Here is a 22184-nt window from a genome sequence, read left to right on the forward strand (position 1 = left end):
TGTTTATGTGTTTACTTTGTCAGCCGTTACTTAACTGTGTTTTTTTTACCTAGATGTTGTTTTTGTTTTATTACTGTTTTCTTTGCCATTTATGATCCTTTATTTGCACATCTCGATTGCATTTGAATTTAAGCCTTCTACTACCGTAGACCCTTGAGAGATTTAATGACCTCTCAATTAGAAAATCAATTTACGATAGCATCTTCTAAATATCGTGGTCCCACTAGGAAAATAAACTATTAGGTGCTGCGAATGATATTCATGTTTTTGTTAGATTGCTGAAACTGGCACTATTAAATTAGGGGTACTGCATTTTTCCACAATGAAGCAGGCATAGACTACGCTGGTGCTTATATTCTGAATACTTAACATTTCTATCACATCAATAAGAAGAAAAAAGCATGTGTGTGTTAGCTTCGAAGCACGAACGATTTTAATATTTTGCTTTTTGTACTACACAAGGCCATGTCAAATCAATAACGTTCATATCAATCCAGTGCGAAAATAGGGAATTTATCTTAATAATGAATCGGCTATAAGGGCGATTACTTTGTATATTATCAAACATTCCATTTTCCCTCTGGGAATATAAACATCAGTAGTAACAACTATACCAATCCCAATACCGGTACTAAAACCAATAACATTACCGAAATCCATACCCTTACCCTTACCTCTACCCATCACTATTAACCTTACTATTACCAATACCAATATATTATCATTATCATTACCATTTCCACTACCTATTATTACTCTTACACTTAATATTTATTACCAATAACAATACATGTGGACGTTAATTAAAAAACGCTTTTTGCCAACATAGATGATTGAAATATAAGTATGTATATATGCCGATTATGGACACACATATGAATATGTATGTACCTATTACGTAATTACATATATAGAGTGAAAATAATTTGTGCTGGACGTTAACCACTATTTGTAATGCAATATATGTCGTTTTCCTGTTTGCTAAATTTTCCGTTTATGCCGCATTCGGCCCAAGCATAACTATGGTTCAGCATCGCGCATGCGTTCCTATTTACTAGGGTGATTGGCACGATTTTTCAAAACCGGTTTCAACCGGTTTTTCTGAATATTTTTAATCGTTTTTTTTTTGAAATTTTGACTTTACGAATACCGAATAAACCGGATTTTTACAATCTAATATACCGAGGTTTAAATTTTCCACTGCAGAAAATTAGTTAAAAATAAAAGCAAACTTGAACGAAATCCTTCACAATTGTTTGTTGTTGTATCAGCTTACTAAACTCTGTCTAATTCAATGATTATGTGTTGTCTTCATTCTCATCTAACGGAAGGCTCAGGAAAAGGCCAGGGTTGTTAGATGGGCTGATGTGAGTGGGCATATAAAGAGGACTGAATAGTTTAACCTGCTACAATATCCCGAGTAGAGTTTTGTCAAAGTATCGCAAGCCTCACAAAGAAACTCGAGCTCTTCGTCTGCAATAGATGGCCTTGGTCTCTGATAACGACAAAATATTTATTGATTTTCGCTGAATGGCCTGTCTATAGTAGATTTTATTTGTATAGGCGGTCTGGGACAGCGGATAATGTAATCTCATGTCCAAGACGGTCGATTTAACATGTTCGAGTTTTTCTCGAAAAAGGACTTTTTAACGGCTAAGTCTTCATAAGATCGTTGAGCAGAATTAATTGCGAATGTTTCTCTCATACTTTTCTGTTTTACTTGTAAGAGTTTTTAGCCGAGTTTCTCCTCCAATTTGTTCCAACAGGTCTACGACGCCTCCGAACGGGAAAAGGATTTTATGACAGGCTTTTTCATGGCAGAAATACACTCGGAAGTTTGCCATTTTCTGCCGAGGGGCGGCTGCTGTTAGAAAAAACGTTTTCTAATTTTGATGTTGCTCGGACAAGGGATCGAACTCAGGTCCTATGGAGTGGTAGTACGTACGTAGACACCTGCTCAAAATAATAGTCACAAAATTCAAAATTATTATTTTTTTTAAGGATTTTCGCTTAAAGTATATTTTGGTCGATAACAGAAACCAAACAAATAAAAGTTTGAAAGCTTGCACAAAGTTCACAAAAATAAATGAAGCTTCAAAAAATTTTCATCAAAAGTTGTGTAGCCCACCCGAAGTTTATAACTTTTAAGAACATTTTTGAAGTTTGATTAATGTTCTGAACTGTGTATGTACAAGTTTTGAAACTTCTATTTATGTGATTTCTGTTGTAGATCGAACTACAATTTAAGTGAAAACTTTTATAGATAAATAAAAAAATAAACATAAGTGGCAAACAATATAATTTTTAACTTTGTACCTATTATTATGACCTTGAGCGTACCTCTAAGCATTCAGCCACGACGACCGCCGTCATATTGTAATTTTTGTCATGACTTCTGAACACTTCTGTTCTACTGCAGATAAAATATGTTTTATCAAGTTTTTGCTTAATTTGAAAATGGAGAACCGGTTTTTTTTTCAAATTACCATTTTTCGAATAACTCGAAAACCGGGTTTCGAAAAGGGGCAAATAGTCGAACGAACTAGTACCTACGCGCATTGTCTCTCACTCGCAATGTTCAAGTGGTACGAATACGTAGTATGCATTTGTGCTAATGCAGTTTACGTGCTAAGCGCTTTTACGTCGTGGGTCAGTCACTTCAGTTAACTTCGCGCAAATATTTAGTTGCATCTTCATATGCATATCTCAATCATACAGTGTCAGTTAGTTATTATAGTATGTACATACGCTCTTTAGGGTTTTGTTTGGTCAATAAAGTGAGTGTTTGCCACCTTTTTGGTAAGGGATTAAATTGGCTATTAAAGAAAGACTAATATTTGATTCGATAATAATTTCATTTTTAGACTATGAATTTGCAAGGAAAATTCAAAGCAAAATTGGTCTTTGTGTTGTACATGATTTTTAGGCGAAATCAATATGTAGTGAGAAATTGAAATGGAAATCTATTGCGTTTGAACGTATGTACTAATATATATATGTACAAATCGAAATAGGTTTTATGCGTTAGCGCGGTCAATTTAAAAGGTATTGATGTATTCATTAATAAACGTTTCAAAAAGTAAACAATTTCTGTAAGTGAAGATTTGGCAGTAGGTACAGGTCCTGTTTGAAAAGTCGAATTTGATTCGGTTATAGACAATTTATATGAAATTTTAAAATATGAGGCCAAACGAAAAATTGTTAAGAGATCTTTCGTTTGTCCGTATATAATGGTTTTGAGATGTGTGAAGATGGTTGCAACCTGTTTAACCAGTTAAGTTAAAATTATTTAATAAATTAAATGAATTATTTAAGATGAGTATCTAGCGAAGTGGGTTTGAAAATACTTTATTCTTAAACTGTAGAAAGGAGGGTTGTCACCTTCCCCAAAAATCCATTTCATAAATTAATTGAAATATGTATCGAAATATACATAAAGGGTATTTTTTTTAGACATGTGGTTTTCAAGAAGAAATAAAACGCATATGTGTAGTTTAATGTTATGGCCAAGAATTTAGCTTTATTATAAAGATAAGAGTTTGCCATTATGTTTTAAAAATGATTTCGGGCAAGTAACCGCCGCGGCTGGCTCGAATAAATTTCACTTTTTGCAGCAATTGGGGCCGTATGTCAGCAATAATGCGCAGAATTTTCTCTTCCAAGGCGTCAATCGTCTCGAGCTTATCTGCGTAGACAAGCGACTTCACATAACCCAACAAAAAATAGTCCAGCGGTGTTAAATCGCATTTTCTTGGAGGCCACAGGCCCAAGACGCGAGATAATGCGCTCAGCTAAAGTTTCCTTCAATAAATTAATTGTTTCGTTGGATGTATAGCATGTAGCGCCGTCTTGTTGGAACTAAAGGTCGTCCACATCAACATCCTGTAATTTAAGCACGAAAAGGTCCTTAATCATGGCGTTCCCCATTGACTGTAATATTATGGCCGGCTTCATTTTTGAAGAAATATGGACCAATGATTGCCTCTGCCCATAGAGTGACTTTTTGAGTATGTAATGGCGTCTCAACAATGGCTTTTGGCTTATTATTACTCCAAATGCGACAATTTTGTTTATTAACGTACCCATTCAACTAATAGTGAGCTTCATCGCTGAACAAAATTTTCTTGTGAAAATCGGGATCGGTGGCCATCTAGTTTTGGGCCCATTCACCGAACGTGCGACGCGCTTGAGGGCTTCAATTTTTGCACGAGTTGGATTTGGTAAACGTGCAAACCAAGATCCTTCCGCAAAATGTACCATAAAGTGGTTGGGCACAGCTCCAATTGTTGCGCGCGATGGCGGATGGACCCATTCGGGTCTTCTTCGATACCCTGCTCCACAGCAACAATTGCGTCTTCGGTGCGCACTGTACAACATCTTTGAGAATTAGAGTTGTCAAACTACGTACGATAGTATCGATAGTTTCATTTTTTTTAGACTATCAATACTCATTGATAGTTTTTTTTTATACTATCAAAAATATCGATAGTTTAGTAGGACTATCGAACTATTGTTGCTAATACCAAAATTTTTTAATTTGAATTAAAAATTTTGTTTTTTAGTGTGATGCCGACGTCAAATTCAAATATGCACGCATTTAGGCCAACATACATACATGTGTTATTCGTAAATCCTGTTTTGTTTGTATAACTTGTGTTTGTTTTTGAACTTTCTAAAAAGAGAAGTATTTTGGCTAAGCAGTTACTTAATTTTGAATGAATATAACTTTTATGAGATAATGTATAATTCACTATGATCCTGTGAAAACAAAGAACTAACTGATTTTGCGTTGTCGATAGCGCTATCGATAGTGCTATCGACAGTTTTGTTTTTTTCGAGACTATCGTGAATATTGATAGTTTTTCTGAAAACTATCAAAACTATCGTTGGTGTGACTATCGATAGTTTGACACCTCTATTGAGAATGCGCATTATCCACTAGAGTAAACGTGGTGCGAAACCGATCCATGGTTGCTCGAATTACCGACTCTGCTGGGCGATTATGACGACTATGTCGAATATTGGACGCATCCCGCAATGCGGCGCACGAACCGAACCATTATTTTGGTAATAAATCTGCACGATTTGCAACCGTTGTTCCGGAGTAAGTCAGTGCATTATGAAATGGCAAACCAAACTGAGTATAAATCATGTAACATCTGTCAAAAAGACCAGCTCCGAAAAAAGTATTGTCTCCTTGAAAACCACACTCCTAAAAAACACCCTTTAGGTGTCAAACGAAAGAGCTGTAAGAGGGTTTTGTGTGAAAAGAAATTTATATACATACATAGATACATGTATCGTATAATGCCTACCTTGATACAAAAATGTGGGAATTTGAATTGAATTTTTTTCGTTTTTGGTTGACTATTTCTTGGAAAAATTAATTAGACCTTGATTCTGGTGTGGTGATTTTATTTTTAAACAACATATATGTAGCAAAACCAAAGGGATTTCTATACAATTTAAAATTTGAAAGCTTGAACATAAAAATTAAAAGCAGGATAAATTCCGAGTTTGTCGCTAAAAGGGGCGAAAAGTACAAACAATTTAAAATTCACCTACAATTCTTAATAAATTAGCAGCTGGTGTGAATATTAAAGTGACCATATCAATGGTTAGGAGCGTAAAAAAAAGACCTGCCACTTGCTGTGCATAATTCTAATTAGTACCCTAGGTTCTTAAAGCACCTGACTTTGCTTAAAAAAAAATGTTGGGTGCTTGCTTTTTCTTTAATTATATTTTTGTAGGAATATGTTTTTGAAACATTTGATGAAGTTTAACCCAAGCAAAGGCTTACTCCATGGCAGAGAAACAACAACTTACGTTTAAGCAATTCAGAATTTGTTTATTATTTCAGGCACAAGATGTATACGCCTTCATGTCCTAATCATTATTTTGGACACTTTAATGTTCACAACTGCTGCTAATAATTTGAAAATTGGGACCGAGTTTTTAACCCCATCTCCATTCCCCTGCATTTAAATTTCGATGACTCTACTAGCCCTCTTTTACTTAAAACCTGGTTTAAATCTACACATATTATACATGAAAGTCAATATTCCTTACTTCGCGCTAATTTGGAAACTATTAAATGAGTTGAGAAGCATTAGTTTTTAATATTCCTTATAAAATACTCACTTTCAGAAAAAATAAAAAATGAAATGCAACTGGGACAAATTGAAATTAATTTTCGAAAGCGATTTAATCGCTTTCAGTTACAGTTACAATTTTCAAAAATTATTATTGAAATTGATTTCCAAAAAGTGGCATAGGAGCATTTTCGGGCGTGAAGTTTTATAACCCATACAATTCTAGTTAAATAATGGCTCTGATCCAGTATCTACTCCATGAACTTACAGGTTTTTACACGAACTTGCAGGAAGTTACAGTAAAAATGGTCCCGTACCCCAAAATTCTCTAAGTAAATGAGAACGATTTGTGGAGAGATGTGTAGAGAATGAAGTTGGAAGCCAATAAAATCCTCCATAAACCGTGTATACATCACGATAGGCCTGATAGTTTATGAAAAATTAATTAATAACTCCAGTATGTATACCTTTTCTCAAACCGGTTAGCGACAATATTCGGATCGCTATCGCAAGTAGCTGACATGTGTTATTAATGTCTCAAGGTTGCGATAGCGATACGATATATGCCGCTAACACGTTTGAGAATAGTTAAAAAAGATAATAAAAAAAAATTCAAACTTTAAAAATTTTTTTTTTTTTCTTTGTTAATTATTTTCTCAGAAGAAATTTGCCTAATTTCGTATAACGATTATTCAATTGGTTCTTAAATTACACGTGATTAAGTGGATTTCTTTTTTTTTTAAAGCTGAATAACGGTAAATTGCAAATACATATCTCGAAAACTTATCGATAGAAAAAAATTAACTCTATTTTCGGAATCACCGAGAAATTCTAGAACATCCATAGAACAGTTTTGCTGTAAACCAGTATAATTGAATGGGCTCCAAATATGCATTCTGGAAAATTTTCTAGAAAATTTAATTAAAAAGCTTGAAATTTTAATGAAACTTATCATTATGTCACGTACGATATTCGTACGAAGAGAAAATAACTTGACAAAAGAGAATCGCCATTCCACTCCAATGCAAATGTTATTAAACATACAACTTGGTTACGAGTACTACACCCAATGTGGTAGGTGCTAATTAATGTAAGTTATTCAAACAATAATTTAAATTTTATAACGATGAACGGGTAAGCATATACATACGAATGTGGACTTTGTGGGAAATAATTTGGATTTTGTGTATATTTGATTGGATTATATGTAGATGGCGCTGAAAACACACACACAGAGTGACTCGTAGTAAATGTAAAATGTTTTTGACCTTAATTAAGTTATATCGGAAAAAGTTGGATCCGAACAATTAGTTGTATGAGATACACTAGTTCACTTTGTGTGATAAACAGGGCCGAAAAGTTTAAACTTTTGCTTGGAATTTCCTTAGTTTGCTTATTCAGGGCTTCCAAGTATAACTTTAACGACCATGCTTATTTTTCTTATTTTAATGTGTAAAGCTAAGTACGAACCATTTAAGAAAATGGTGAAAAAAATTGCTATTATTTCCTTTGTGTGGATAGTAAAGTCCAAGGAGTTTAGACTTCTGATATTTTACTGCCTGCTGTCAAACTTTTTTCTTATTAAATAATAGAACGGTCATATATTTCTATTGAAAAGAAGCAAACAAACTTTAGTCAACCATAATAGAAAGCGTAGTAAGTTTCTTAAAAACTTCCAACTGCTTAAAAAAATTTGGCTCAATCAAGACATATCAGGCAGGTAGTAGCATTAGAGTAAAAACATTTTGTTCTTGCTTCTGGTATTTAAAGTGTCAAAAATGTTTCTGCGTTTTTTCTCTTAAATCAAAGAGTAGTATGTTTACTAATGTTTTAGTGCTTATCTAAGCGCTTAAAATTGATTTTTTCTTGCTTATTTTCTTCGGCCCTGATGATAAATATGTAGCATGCGTGTCCGTGTGCATGCTTTTGACATTTACGCTTAGAAGTAGATGCTGCCATACAAATTTGTATATTAAATTTTTCCTTTTTCCTTTAGTAAATAGCTCGCGAAATTTATCGATTTTATCTCTCTAATTGAAGTAGCTTTAAAGCATAACTTCATATCTGAATAATCAGTGGTATGTATGGGAGCTATAGGCTATAGTGGACCGATATTTGTCATTTTCACTCTCTGTTGATAATAAGTGAAAATAGAACGAAATTTCAAGTTCCTAGATACATAAATCGATGAATAACTTATAACGCAAAATCTCATATCTGAACGATCTGTTATATGAGAGATATATGTTGTATTGGTCCGATTTTTTCGGTACCTAAAATGATTACTACATTACAAAAAAGGATCCGCTTACCAAATTCCAGTCGGATATCTCAAAAATTAACTGGCTAAATCAATTCAGATCGACGTTTTGATCGTTTTGGTATACTTTTTCATGGGTACATCTCTTATTCTTCTGGCACTTACAAACACCGAACCACAGTTATAGTGCCATTTCATGTTTATCGAAGGTATAAACATCTTAAAATCAACAGGTAAATAGTTACTTACTAACAACATAGAAGAAGAACCTGTTGAAAATTGCATTCGGTTATATCTCGTAATGATCTTCCTTCTGCGAGATAAATGGCATGGTAAAGCTTTCGAAGTTCTTTGAACTCTCGCATTAATGTGCGGTCGCTCTGCGGCAGGTAAAGCCTATCCTAAAATCATTGCTTAAAATTGTAACTCCGTTTGCGACTTTAAAAAATTACTGTCCGCACACCACAAATCGGAGGAGAAGCTCTGCCAATGACTAGCAAATGTGTAAGCGCCAAATATTATTATTATACTTTCAGAGCTTTTGTGAGTCATAACACTAGCTTTAAGCAATAACCACTTAACCTTGCAGTCCAATTTGGTTGAAAAAGTTTTTCATAATAAAGATATGTACACAAATGTATATTTCAATAGAAGTTATAGAAAGGTTAAGAACCTTCCTTGTAAATATTTACAATTAAAGCGCGATTAACATTTCGATCATTACATAGTATGTAACAGTTATAACATTAAATATATATAAAACTTAAAAAAACCTCTAATTTTTATTTTGTAACTAAATTTATTTAACATTCTCCATTGAAGTGGCACGCAAGTACTCAAAAACGCCAATCCTGGAGCCGAGCCAATAAAACATACTGGCCAGGAAAGTGAACTTGCAAACTCGATCCAAAATGTATAAGCTTTTTAAAAGAAAAACGGGAGCCATATTAAGTATTTTGTAAATATAAGTACATACATAAATACATTTTGTAAATGCATGAATAGCTGATTAAAGTACCAAATTCATTTTGAACACTTACAATTTGAGTTGTGTCCTCGCCCGAGGCAATGAGGACAATGGTTCTTTCATAACATATTGACGTCCACCAAGAATGCAGGTACGCAAATAATCGTAATCATCAACGTCATTCATTTCGATTTTGAAACTATTTCGAAACGAGAATTTGGCTTAACAATGTATGCAACTTATATTAAACTAAGTAATACAGTACTTACATTAAGTTATCCTGCGGACACAAAACCTCTTGAATTTGCTCAAAATTCTGTGACTTAAAATCCCAGTAGCGCGTGGTAAAGAATTGCAGTACATCCAGGCCGATGGCAATGCGTGTTTGTACGCGTACCATGCTATAAAGGAAGAATTTCGAATGAAAAATCGAATAAAGCTTAAGATTTGTATTGGCCTTACAAACGTCGCTGCCCGAAAATAGCCAATAAGAAGTCTATAATATATGCCGGCAACCACATGAACATAATAACGCAGAACCAGTGATAAATCTAAAAAATGTTGGAGAGCTTAGTTAAGCAAACAAAATTGTTGAAAATATCCAAAATGAATTACCTTATTCGTAGTGATATGCCCATCTGGATACCAAAGTCCGATTTCGAAAGGATATTTCATACCCAAATCGCGTCCTACATCCATCACCCATTTCCAAGTGCGTTTTTTTGCATCTGGCACAGTCAAATTGAAAACTGGTACATTTTTAGGCCTAAGAGAGTTTTGGAAACAAATTAAAGTACATAGATTTATTATTGCAACTGTCGTAATTTTTTAATTTACGTTGGCGATTTCAATTAAGGTTAAGGTTCAGGGGACTGTTCAGTTCGCTCATAGGGCTCTCGAATTAAAGGTAATAAATTCTCAATACTCATTATTTAAGGAATAGCGTTTAGCTACCAAAAAAACTCGGATCAGCTTCGAAAAGAAAAATTGCCTTCTATGACCAGTGCAGGGCAAAGCAAATGAGGCCAGGTACTAAATTTACTGAATGTTAAAAATTTGGTAAGAATACAGCTCGTTATAAAATAATCTTTGTACATATGTACGATAACGATTTTATCATTTTAATTTGTTTTTAATGCAGTGAAGTGAGAAATGCCTAACTGTAGTCCTAAAAAACTCAGTGCCATATTCAAAGAGGGTGTAATGCGGTAAGTGAAAGTGTATTTCACCATGAGGCTTAAGCATTTAAGAATGCTCGATGATGGGTGATGTTCCGCAGAGTTCAGTACAAAGACCTCTTTTCTGGTGTATAACGTTTAAAGGTGTAATGTGACTTAACATCCCGATGGAGGCGTTTCACTTAATCACTAGCGGGACATAGGGCGTCTATTGCGCCCGCGCTCCATCTGGTTCTGTTTCTGGTATTCGCTTTCAGCTCTTTCCAGCTTAACCCGAGTTTCTTCTTCTCTTCGCGCGGTCTGCCGGAGGCCTGGCTCTGCTGATTAGGGGATTCCATAACAAGGCTTTCTTTGCAATACTGCGACCTTCTTTGCGCATACTGTGACCTACTCACTTCCATATTTGTCCCCGAATGAAGGTGCCTAGGAGCTCCTTGATAGCCTTTCATAGCAACTGCAACATTAGATTTGAAAAGCCTAATATGTAACCTGGAACTCAGATTGTTGTTTTGCCATAACGTCTACAACATATCAAAGGCAGCTTGGGCTTTACGTATTCAACATCCAATGTTTTCGTCACTTCCTCAACCGGCGGTCACTGCGCTGACAAGGTATATGAAATTCCTCACAGACTCAAGAGTTTGGTTGGAGACTTGGCAGTCATACTTAGAATTTGGGTTGTATTGAAGTTGAACATTTTCAGGCCTGTCGCTTTAAATAGCTTCTATGTCTGGCGTGTTGCCATTTTTAGACATATCAGAAAGACGATGCACCAAGAGGCATATTTAATGTCCCGTATTTTCTTTTGGCTGCCCTGGTTGTAGGGGGTGAACTTCCCGGAAGCACCCACGGGTATAGTGCGGGCACATCCTTGGCAAAGCTTCCCAAGATGAACGTCATTGTATCCTGCGAGAGTGGGGAAACAGTGTGCAGTAGACAGACGAAGTAGCTGGTGAGAGAGGTGCCCGATACATTACCCAAGTATGGGGTCTATGGGTCCCAACGGCGATGAAGGCGACGGTTTTTTTCTTGAATTGAAAGAACTGTTGGACTTAAATGCAGTAATTTATGTATATACTTATCAAATAAAACTTTTCTATTTTCTTACAAATTTTTTCTTGGTATTTTAATTCGATTCAGGAGGTAATTACTCGAAAAATCAGAGTAAAAACAAAACTTCCGAACCAGTATTTCATTTTACTAGGAAAAGCTTCGAAAAATCCCTCTTGGAACTTTAACTGAGTTGTATGAAATAGGAAATAACTGAAATATTTTCAATGCGTGCAAAAACAAAACATATTTAGGTAGTTATGAGTATTTGAAATAAAGTAGACCATAAATATCACACCATTTTTAAAAAAAGCATTATACCCTGTACTTTTCTACTTTATGTAAATCTATTCCTACATTTATTTATTAACAACTTTAAGTAGCATATACATATATGTATGTATAATAATTTACCTTTTCTCCATAATATTGAAACGATATGGTAACAAAATGAATGCATTTATCGCCATGTCGACTGGTATTATTTCAGATCTTAATTCACCATTGCACAGCATTGAACGTATAACACCTTTTCCAGCACCGATCATAACTCCAGTGGGTCCATTTAGATTATCCACCCAACCGGGGTGTGGTTCTTGCACGGCAGGAGTGACTGTTTGTAAAATATTTAAATTAGTGAACATATAAATATGATGTACATATTTCTTGTACCATAAATAAGCTATTACATTTTTATGTACCAGAAAATACACGAATACTATTCTATAGTACATAAATTTACATACATACATATGCAAATATATCTGTAATTGAAATGTAAATTTTCATGAAAAAACATCATTAATTCCGTTCATTAAGAGGATCAGTAGTAATAAATTTTTAGGTTGGGCCATTTTAGCGAGTAAAATTCAAATTCAAATCTTTAGGCGGTACCTGTTTTTTTTATCGAAATTTTGAGATTTTCGATTACTCTGAAAATAGGGTTTTTCGATGCGAGGAATCCGAATTTGCCATTATATTTGCGATCCGACAAATATTTAGTACAGCCTTCATACAAAAAACATCCAACAATGACCGAAAACTGCCAAAAAAACGTTGAGTTTTGTAAGAAAATAGCCAATTTTTTTTTTTAAACACATTTTATTTATTATTATTAAAAATTTCATCGCAATCAAAGAAGAAAAACTGTACCACTCATAAAAAAATAGTGGGTAGGCACTGTGGCCAATGGCAACCATCTGTTATCACCTCTGCTTGGTTGTAAGCCACGCAAAGTCCATAAAAACTACGGATGCATCAGACTAGGCCGAGCATATCTACTTTGAAGTGCCATCAAATTATAACATAAGAAAATTTTATTACATGACAGTCGAGAAGTGCATATGCAAAAATTTCATAACTTCATGCACTTAGGCACCCGGTGTTAGCAGTCGCGCTTAAACAATTAAAGTATTTTTTCCAAAAAAAAAAAACTCTTGAAATGCATGTCTGAATACGTAACTTAGTGCGAGAAATATTTGGTTTTAACCAGCTCTATAGTTTTTAATAAGGGAACATTAAATTAGATTTTTTCTAGAAAATGTGAATAATTACTAAATGACAGTCAAATTTGATTAACATATTTAGGACACGTTTAATGCTTTTGGTGTCAACCTAATTCCTCAGTCTCCATATAAAGGCATCACCGGCAAGAGCAACTACTTGCATCTGAAAATTGAAAGGCATTACGCCTTATAAAAGCCAGTACATATTACCACAGCTATGGGGAAGCTTTCAAAGAAGGGTTTGAATGAAATGGGTATTTCTGTAGAGACGTACTGCAAGTTGTGTGGGTTTATGGAGGAAACCTCGGGAGGGCTCTGGGCTCATTATATGTGACTGCCCACGTGTCATGAATATCAGACTGATACACCTAGGGGAACGATTGTCTTTTCCATCCAAAATTTGGAACATGCAAAGTGCTTAACTTCTTAAATAGCCTAAAGTTGGAGTGATTAAAATATGGGTTTAGCACAATAGAACACATAGGTCTCAGCGTATACCCAACGTAATAATAACAATAGTGTCATCTTCAAGTCTTAACTTTTTGACTTAAATGCATCATGCCAAAGCAGCAGTCTCTTTTATTTCTAAATTATAATTGATGGAAAAATGTCCAATATGCGTAACCACGGTTAAGCACCTAATTGGGACTTAGTAGCATAAATAAGGCATTTCCATAAATTACAGTTTAGAAGTAAGAGAGACTGATACTTTGGCTTGATGCATTTCTGACTTTTATGGTACCTTGCGAATGCTCTTCATATATTTTTAGCCGTTTACAGCTTATGACATACAACTTTATGACTGTATAAAGCATCTTGTGAACTTCCTAAATATGTCGGGGGATTATATTCCATACCCTCTATTTACAATTTTCACAAGAACTACTTTGTGATGTTAGAACCCATCTGGGACTTACCTATAATCACTAATGTTACTTTACAATTTAATTGTTAATTCTTCTGTCAAGCGTTTTGCAAGGTCAGCAGTAATATCTACGATGGCAGTTAAGTCTTAGGTCGTTTTTTATATCTGAATCTAATTTTTATGAAATGTGCAGATAGGGGTTGTTGAATATAAGCCCTCGATATATAAATATATACAAATATGTGGACTTCATAAGTAATTAAAAAATGTCGTTTTATTTCAAGGTCACATGATCCTCTCTTTGGTTTAATTCTTAGAAATGAAGTCTATGAAATAGTAATTCGAATAAAAAATGTATTAGTATTTTATTAAATTTTATTTAGAATAGTTTACCATATGTACTACAGTACAAGCAAATTTTATTAGCGATAATAATTGGTCCTACACACCATTTTTTTTTATAAAAATGGATGCTCATAATTTTAAGTACACTATGTTTATGTTTATTTGCCTGAGTCACACAAGCTTCTAAAAGTATCAAAAATAGAGGTAGATGCAGTTATACAATACAAAACTGAGTATTTTTCTAAATTCGCAAGTGATATTTTAAGGCATAAATTTATTATATTTCATTTATCAACTCTTCGTTGCGCGAGAAAAGCGCTAAAACGCCTGTCCACTTCAATAAATAATATACGAAGAGTCCAACAATTACGGTTTTGCAGAAGCGATCGATGCCATACATTCTGAAAAAGATAAGAGTAATACCGATTAATCTAATGTAATTATATTTTACTTCTAAGAAAAGTTAATGCATAGTAAGTAATAAATACTAAATTAAAGCTAGCTCAGACGCCAGCGCAGACTACATTACTAACAATTTTCTGAGATTTTGTTTCGAGGATTTCAAGGCAAGAATACCTACATATGGAAAAGAGTGACATTACCATCTACATTAATATCTTGAGCATGGAAAGAGGAATCGGCGCTGGTCTCTATTCCGAAGATGTGCCGATCATATCATACCATTTCCCAAATAGCTTTATACATGAGCGTTCTAGCAGAGCTCTTTACTAATATAGAAGGCGAATCATCTAATACAGAATAGTACGACTACATATACGTATGTGCGCCCTTCAATCGAAGTAGCCTCGATGTCGGGATATGCCCTTTGCCCCTTTCCCTTTAAAGCAACATTTAATTGGGTTCCCTAACAGTATTTTAGCAGTTAACTAGCTATACGCGAAGGTCAAGATGCCCTTTTAATAGAAGCTTAATAAAAATAAAAAAAATTTCAAGGGAAACTGATTATTTTTTAATTCAAAGTCAAACCCTCTAAAGTTACTTAAGTTACTTTAATTGAACGGCACAAATATGTAATAGGAAAAGGCATTATTTTCTTTGACAATCAAGTCAAGCAGGTGCTACGATCTAAAATACTATTCGGGTCGAGAAATACTCAAAAAATCGTGCTAGCGCCGTAATCATTAAACACGTCAATACCACTCTTTGCGAGACTCCCGAGCATGATATAATTAAAGCGAACCACTGAAGTTAAACAAAATCGTAGTAAAACAAATTTCCGGTCCATCATAAGACACTGCACCTAGCACTTCAAATGGTGGCGTAGACCAATACACAAGAAATTGCGCTCCATGAGGTTGTACAAAAGGTGTAGTCTTCGCTGGGATATACGTTGCCATCACTCAGCAATATAGGGATCGAGAACTTCCTGGTAAAGTGGATAGGAAGCAGCGAAGTAGCAAAACATGGCATACGTTGCGTTTTTGCGACTCATTCCGAGTTAGATAGGCACATTGTGCTCTGTATTATGGCAAGAAAATTTTTGTTAAAAAGTTGGGCCTACTCCCTGATCTTATGCTGTGTAGAAGGCGGTGTTTCGCCCAAATATTACATACAGTTCGCTGGTTTAGTGGAACGACATAGATACGAACTAAGATTGTACAAACAATATTGAGTACGGTAAAAAGGTCAGCTTGCATTGCGAGGGCGATCTGATTCTGTTTAATGGAGACCTTCAATGTTATCGGTCAAATGAAACCGATTGATATTTTCATTACGGATAGTGCTTCACAGAGTGCGCTGAGGTTAAAAAACTGATTCCGTGGAATCAACGCACCATACGTGCGTTAACAGGTCATTGAAGATTAAGGGATCTGGTCCAACGATGTATGTCGATCCTGTGACAATGCAGCTGAGCACATGCTTTTCGGATGCGACGCCGAGACGAGAAGACGAGAGAAGCACCGAAACACATACACTCGATGTCTGCAAACCACCTTTTGGTCTTCCTAATCGTTTAAAAAATTTTCTGAGTGCTCGGAATTTATGAGTCTTAATTTCGTCATAAATATGATTCTGAGACCAGTTAACAAGGCTGACTTATTTCGGACACTTTTGAGGTAATAATTTCTGAGTTGAACAAAAGTAACATAGTTCACGTAGAAGTTAACGTTTATTAAAAATCACCATTATTAAAAAAATATTTGTAACATAGTTCACGTAGAAGTTAACGTTTATTAAAAATCACCATTATTAAAAAAATATTTGTGTTTAAGGCTCTAAACTCCAAACTTGGAGGGCATGCTCTTTTAATAAGAGAAATATACTCTTTTTTACTCTTTTTTGAACTCATAATCTGGGTTACAACTAAGAATTCTGAGACTTTTCTGACTCTAAAACGAGTCCGAATGTTTACAAGGAAGGGGTCAGACTTAAGCGAGGTGTTGTAAGGAGCAAGACGCACAATAGATCTCCTGGTCGCAGTGCAGACCTCCACTAATACCTGCCTATCTATCTAGTGCATTTTCTTATTTTCTTAAACTCTTCCGCGGACTGTTTACTTGTTGCCTTCTTTCAGGCTAAATTGCGAGTTGTGATTTTTACACTTATTTTTCTATTTGTTTTTTTTAGCAGCCGGATTCCAACAATTGCTATCGCTAATTTTGATCGCTAAAAATCTCAAAAAGAATAGTAGACGGGCCTAACAACAAGCAACATCTAGTTACATGCCTCTGATACTGTCTGCTTTGGCTTACAAATTGCATCTGCTATGTTTCCTTGTTGTATACTTTTAGGCCCAACTGCTTTACATTTAGAGAATTTTAGCGACGAAAATTAATCGTAGCGATTGTCAGAATTCCACTGTAGATGTCGGTAATTATCAGCCTTATTGTGAAATACTATTTTAAGGAAAACTTCATTCTATACACTTCTACCACTGAGTAAGAATGTTACTGCAAAGTCACCAAGCGAGCTTTAATTTGAAAACTCTTCACTATTAAGACTTCTACCTAATCCTATTGAAAATTAACCAGATATACATATATACTCACATCTTCTGATGGAATCTGGCCTTTGGCAAGTCCTCGTTCTTTTCTTTTAAAATATATTCACGGCCACCTTTAATGCAACCAATTAGATACTCCTCTTCGCTGTGTTCGGTATTCATGTTCATGTTGAAGCTACGAGTATATAATTTTAATGAGTAATAAAAGTGAAACTGCTCATTTTTGTAATGCTTACATAGCTTTATCCTCCTTTGAAAGATCCTGCCATAAATCGCCAAATTTATCTGATCTAAAGCACCACGGATGTAGAGTGAAAAACTGCAAAACGTCAAGACCGGTGGAGATTTTGTTTTGAACGCGAACCATGCTGAAATATTGGCAAAGAATGAATTGTGTACGTATTTATACATACATATGTACGTATGTATGTATGCAAGTATGATTGGCTAAATTGAAGAATAGAGGGTGTTTCAAAAAGAGTTGTTGGTTTTTCTTCTAAATATTTTTCTTTTTTTCACATATAAAGTTCAGATATTTAGGTCCAGTTTTTATAATACGAAAATTTAAGCTTTTTTGCGACTTCTTTTTCCAATATATTTTATATGTATTTTAGCATTTTTAGTTTGTAATCATGTTTCATAAATATTTTGCCTCTTTTCAAGAACAATGAACTTTTCAGCGTACGAAAGGGCTATAAATATATATTCGATCAACCTTTATAGTTTTTTACATATTTGTTTTTTTTTTATCAAAATAAGGAATCTTCTCTGCCCCTTAAACTTTTTTTTTTTATAGAAAATATGTAATAGTTTTGGTCAAAATATATTTGCTGTTATTGGATTTTAATTTTACCGATAATATCTATTTAATTAATTAGTTAGAAAAAAACATCCAGATTGAAAAACATGACCAAATAAATAAAACATGCCACAAAAGAAAATAGAAATAGGCAATAGTTTCAGTCTCTGGTTAAATTTGGAAACTTATTTGTAAAAATTAATTTTTTTTCTAACTTTTCGACAAAGCTCCAAATTTCTACACCCTTTAATTAAAAAAAAAAAAACTTACAATCGCTTTTGCCCGAATATCAGTAGTAGAAAGTCCAAGAAGTATGCGGGCAACCAATGGAACATCAGCACGTTGAAGTGATGGTACAACTTGTTGGTTGTGATAACAGTATCGGGATACCAGAGCCCCACATTGAGTGGATAGTCACGTCCCAAACGCTTACACATGCTGATCACATCACCCATTTTCGTCTTACGGTGATCGGCATTAGTGATATTGTAGACGGGCACCTCGGTGGGACTAAAAAGAATTAATGACTACTTATTTTGATACTAATATACTACATATGAGCATATAAATAAGAAAGTTTGCTATGAATCAACCCTCAACATAACGGTTCTGATTTATTACGACAGATTTCAAATTGGGCTTTAAATGACAAAAAATTTAGTACACACTCATTAAAAAGCTTTAGCCGATAATAACACCGGGCAACAGTCAATTTTACACACACAAAAATAAATATAACTACTCGCGAAACTAGGGGCCAAATACTACATATAGGAAAAAGGCGTTGTGAGTTTTTATCTCTCAAGTCAGAAATTTTTCAAATCGGCCTTGAAATTTTAAAATTTATTTAAAAAATTATTTTGAAAAATTCAGTGCAATGAATGTTGGAATAATAATTCAACCATGAGTGCAATGTAGAACAACAATATGGATTCCAAATTAAAAAAAAACTTCTGCGGAATTGAACAAAATAAATTCTTTTGGTGAACCGAAAGGAAAATATCCTTTTAAAGTTTCATTTTTGAATATCCTTGAAATTTTCCAATAGCTATTTTTGAAAAAATAAAGGCAGTCCGCCCTGTGAAGCCCATATAGCTTTCAATTGCCTTTATGCAGGGGATTAATTGAGTTCTCTTTGCATGCCTGCACCCACTTACCGTGCGCTGTTCTTGTTAAATTCGTATGGCATCACAATCAGTCCGTTGATGGCATAATCGACTGGAATAACTTCGGAGCGATTATTTTCATCTACAAGCACGGAGCGTATGACGCCTTTGCCAACGCCAATCATCAGACCTGTGGGTCCATTTAAGTTGTCCACCCAACCTTCTTTCGGCTCAAAGGCGGCAGGTGTCACTGGATTTTTTTTATTTTTTTTTTGTAACGCAAATAGTTTTAGAAGAGAAAAAGTAATGGGAAAGTTAATTTAAAGTACATTTAAAATAATAATCAATAAACAAATATTTACCAGTGAACCGCGCCACAATGAGGGTATTAGTTGGCTGAGATGTGTATGGATGTATGTATGTGTGATTGTGTGAGTGGGTGGTTCTTTAGTGTGAGTGATATTTTGGGTGAGTTTTTTGTTTTAATATTCATGTTTGCATGTAAGTGATTCTATATGTATAAGTAGATATATTTATATTTGTGAGAGAACAATATGTTTATTTATGTTTGTAGGTTTGTATGTATATATGCATAATAGAGTATATGTAGCGTATATATGTATAAAAGTATGTACATAAATTTATTCTTGTATTTCTGCTAGACATGTCTTGTAATTTGTTGGTATTTCTGTGTGTAAGTGTAGCCAATTTAACCCTATAATCCTGGAAAAGTCTGCCTTACAGTAAACACAATTTCCACACATATAACAAGTTCTTATTACAAACGTATTTATTTAATTGAAACGAATAAAATTGCAAATTGCAGTAAAGAATCACTGCATGACCGATTATTTCTTTCAAGACTTAATACACGTACATATGTATATGGTCGCTACCAGGTCAGACTATCGAATGTGAAAATGGGTATTTTTCGGTGGAGCAAAAAAACTGTTTTGTGGGATTCGACACTTTGTTTGTCCTCTGCTTCTAAGAAGACTAGAAATTTCACGATTTGCCAAAACATTTTTGCACATTCGATAGTTTGACATAATAACGACGATATATGGTAATAGTATTCCTAACGTTTTTTTTAATATTTAAGGGTTTAATAGGTAAAAAACTGTAAAGAATAACGCCGTACTGCAGCAAGTCGAGCTCTTGGACGAAATCTAGAAGCGACTGTGGCACGGCTCCCTGATTGGAATCGTACCCACATTGGGCCGCAGAACTCTAAACGCGCTATTAGGTATAAAATGAGACTGCTCCGCATCCACCCACAGCTTTACTCCTCAGATGAGGAAGACCGCAATCAGGTGGACTAGTAATCAGTGTACGAGACTTAGTAGTTGGATGGTTCAGGCTGTAAACTTTTACACGGTTGAGCGAAGCTTAGAGGTCTCCACAGAGAACTCTCGATTACCCTCAAACTTAGGCTTCCAGATCACTACAGTGTTTTCCACGCAGTTTTAATTGTAATTAAGGAAACAGTAGATGAACTGCTCAATTCCGTGACATTGCCAAGGTCAATAAATATCTTCCTGAACTCCTGAACGCTCTTTTTGTTGGATCTGTTCATTTCATAGCCAGATTTATATATATAGAGTATATGTACTGCGTCACAATGATAGTGAAGGAAACTGTGTTGCGGATGAGTTGACTAGGAAATACATACTCGAGTTGGCCTCGCCGAAAAAAAGAGAGAGTAGCAGAACCTTTCACTACTCTTTGACAAAAGAGCCTTTGGTTTAGCTCAGCCAGCGTAGGGGGGGAAACAGGTCATGTGCAATTTCAAAGTCTTGCCCGCCTAAGATGGAACAGAGGTGGTGCAGGGTTCCAATGGCCATTTCATCGTTACCGAAAAGGAACCAAGTGGTTGACGCTAATACACGCGATTGGTTAGAAAGTCTTCTTCAATTTAGAACTATTAATTACATGCCAGGGAGGCTGCTGCGGTGTAGTGGTAAGCAGTGCGCGCTTCCACTCCGCAGGGCCTGGGTTCAAACCTTGGTCAAAACAACATCGCAAAAAAACTTACAAAAAAGGTTTTTTCTTAACAGCGGGCGCCGCTCGGCAGGCAATGGCAAACCTCCGAGTGTATTTCTGCCATGAAAAACAGCTTCTCCTAAAAAATACAATCGCCGTTCAGAGTAGGCGTAAAACTGTAGGACCCTCCTGTTTGTGTGACAACATCAAGGCGCACGCTACAGCTGTTTATTAAAAAATAAAAATAAATAAATACACTTCTCAAAAGAAGTGAAATTTCTGGGAGCTACGTATATCCGATGATAAGCTTTATTGGAATCTGCACCCAGATAAAGCCATTTAAACGGCCAGGGTATCCATGAGTCGCCTGAAAGCTAATGCGGAGGAACAGGGGCATCAGACCTAAATTGACATGGTGGATGTATGACACAATTTCCAAAACCAATCTAATAAATGCTGCGCCTGGTGGAGGACAACAGATGTGAATTCCACTTAGGACAAGTTCAGCGAACTCCAAAGTCAGCTTAGCTGCTGAGATGCGAACAATACTAACCGCTGCTATAGAGACGCTTCTAAACCTGCCTTCGTTGCACTTTGTAATAAAGAAAGATGGTCTTTTATTTACAGTACAGGGTACAGTGCGGAAGATATGAATCTGATAAAACCCTGAAAAGTTTAACTTCAAACATAACTCCAAGGTCTTTTTTCTTAATGGAACCAACAGGGACAATGAACGACCTAAATAGCTGAATGATAGCCATATTTGGTATATGGTTGGCTCCAAGCTGGTCTTACCGTCGGCTCCCTTTTACTAGGTCAAGGTCAATGTATAGAAAGTGGGGGAAGTGGGACACTATATATATATATGTATATACACTTAGGATTATTTTTATGCGGTTTTCTTTATGCGGATTTGAATTGCGGTTTTTCAAACAATTTTTTTGTTGTAGCGATTTTGCTTTTGTGGGAGCTGTATTACATTTTTTCAGTATGTAAGAGACAATGCTTATGATAATTATTTTGTCTTTGTATTCTTACATAATTAATGTATTTATTGTGGTATTTTTTT

The 22184-nt window shown here is 35.1% G+C and overlaps 1 protein-coding gene and 1 long non-coding RNA gene across 2 annotated transcripts in view; one reads left to right on the plus strand and one right to left on the minus strand.

Annotated features, from left to right (window-relative positions):
• Nucleotides 1-438: 438 nt before the first annotated feature.
• Nucleotides 439-22182, plus strand: LOC108373066 (uncharacterized). Its single transcript, XR_001848925.1, has 3 exons — nucleotides 439-450; nucleotides 2779-2783; nucleotides 22086-22182. It is a non-coding gene; the product is annotated as an uncharacterized LOC108373066 (long non-coding RNA).
• The window catches only part of LOC108373050 (putative fatty acyl-CoA reductase CG5065), a 43118-nt gene continuing 29918 nt past the window's right edge, over nucleotides 8985-22184 (minus strand). The window contains exons 4-9 of the mRNA XM_017628896.1: nucleotides 11962-12160; nucleotides 9935-10085; nucleotides 9782-9870; nucleotides 9589-9720; nucleotides 9393-9518; nucleotides 8985-9272 (exon numbers count right to left, since the gene is read on the minus strand). Coding sequence (XP_017484385.1) covers nucleotides 9152-9272; nucleotides 9393-9518; nucleotides 9589-9720; nucleotides 9782-9870; nucleotides 9935-10085; nucleotides 11962-12160 — 818 coding nt within the window. The 3' untranslated portion in view covers nucleotides 8985-9151. The remainder of the gene's footprint in view (nucleotides 9273-9392; nucleotides 9519-9588; nucleotides 9721-9781; nucleotides 9871-9934; nucleotides 10086-11961; nucleotides 12161-22184) is intronic.

Source organism: Rhagoletis zephyria, unplaced genomic scaffold (genome assembly GCF_001687245.7).
Source record: "Rhagoletis zephyria isolate East Lansing unplaced genomic scaffold, Rhagoletis_zephyria_1.1 Rzeph_scaffold_00078, whole genome shotgun sequence".
In the NCBI taxonomy this organism is placed as follows: domain Eukaryota; kingdom Metazoa; phylum Arthropoda; class Insecta; order Diptera; family Tephritidae; genus Rhagoletis; species Rhagoletis zephyria.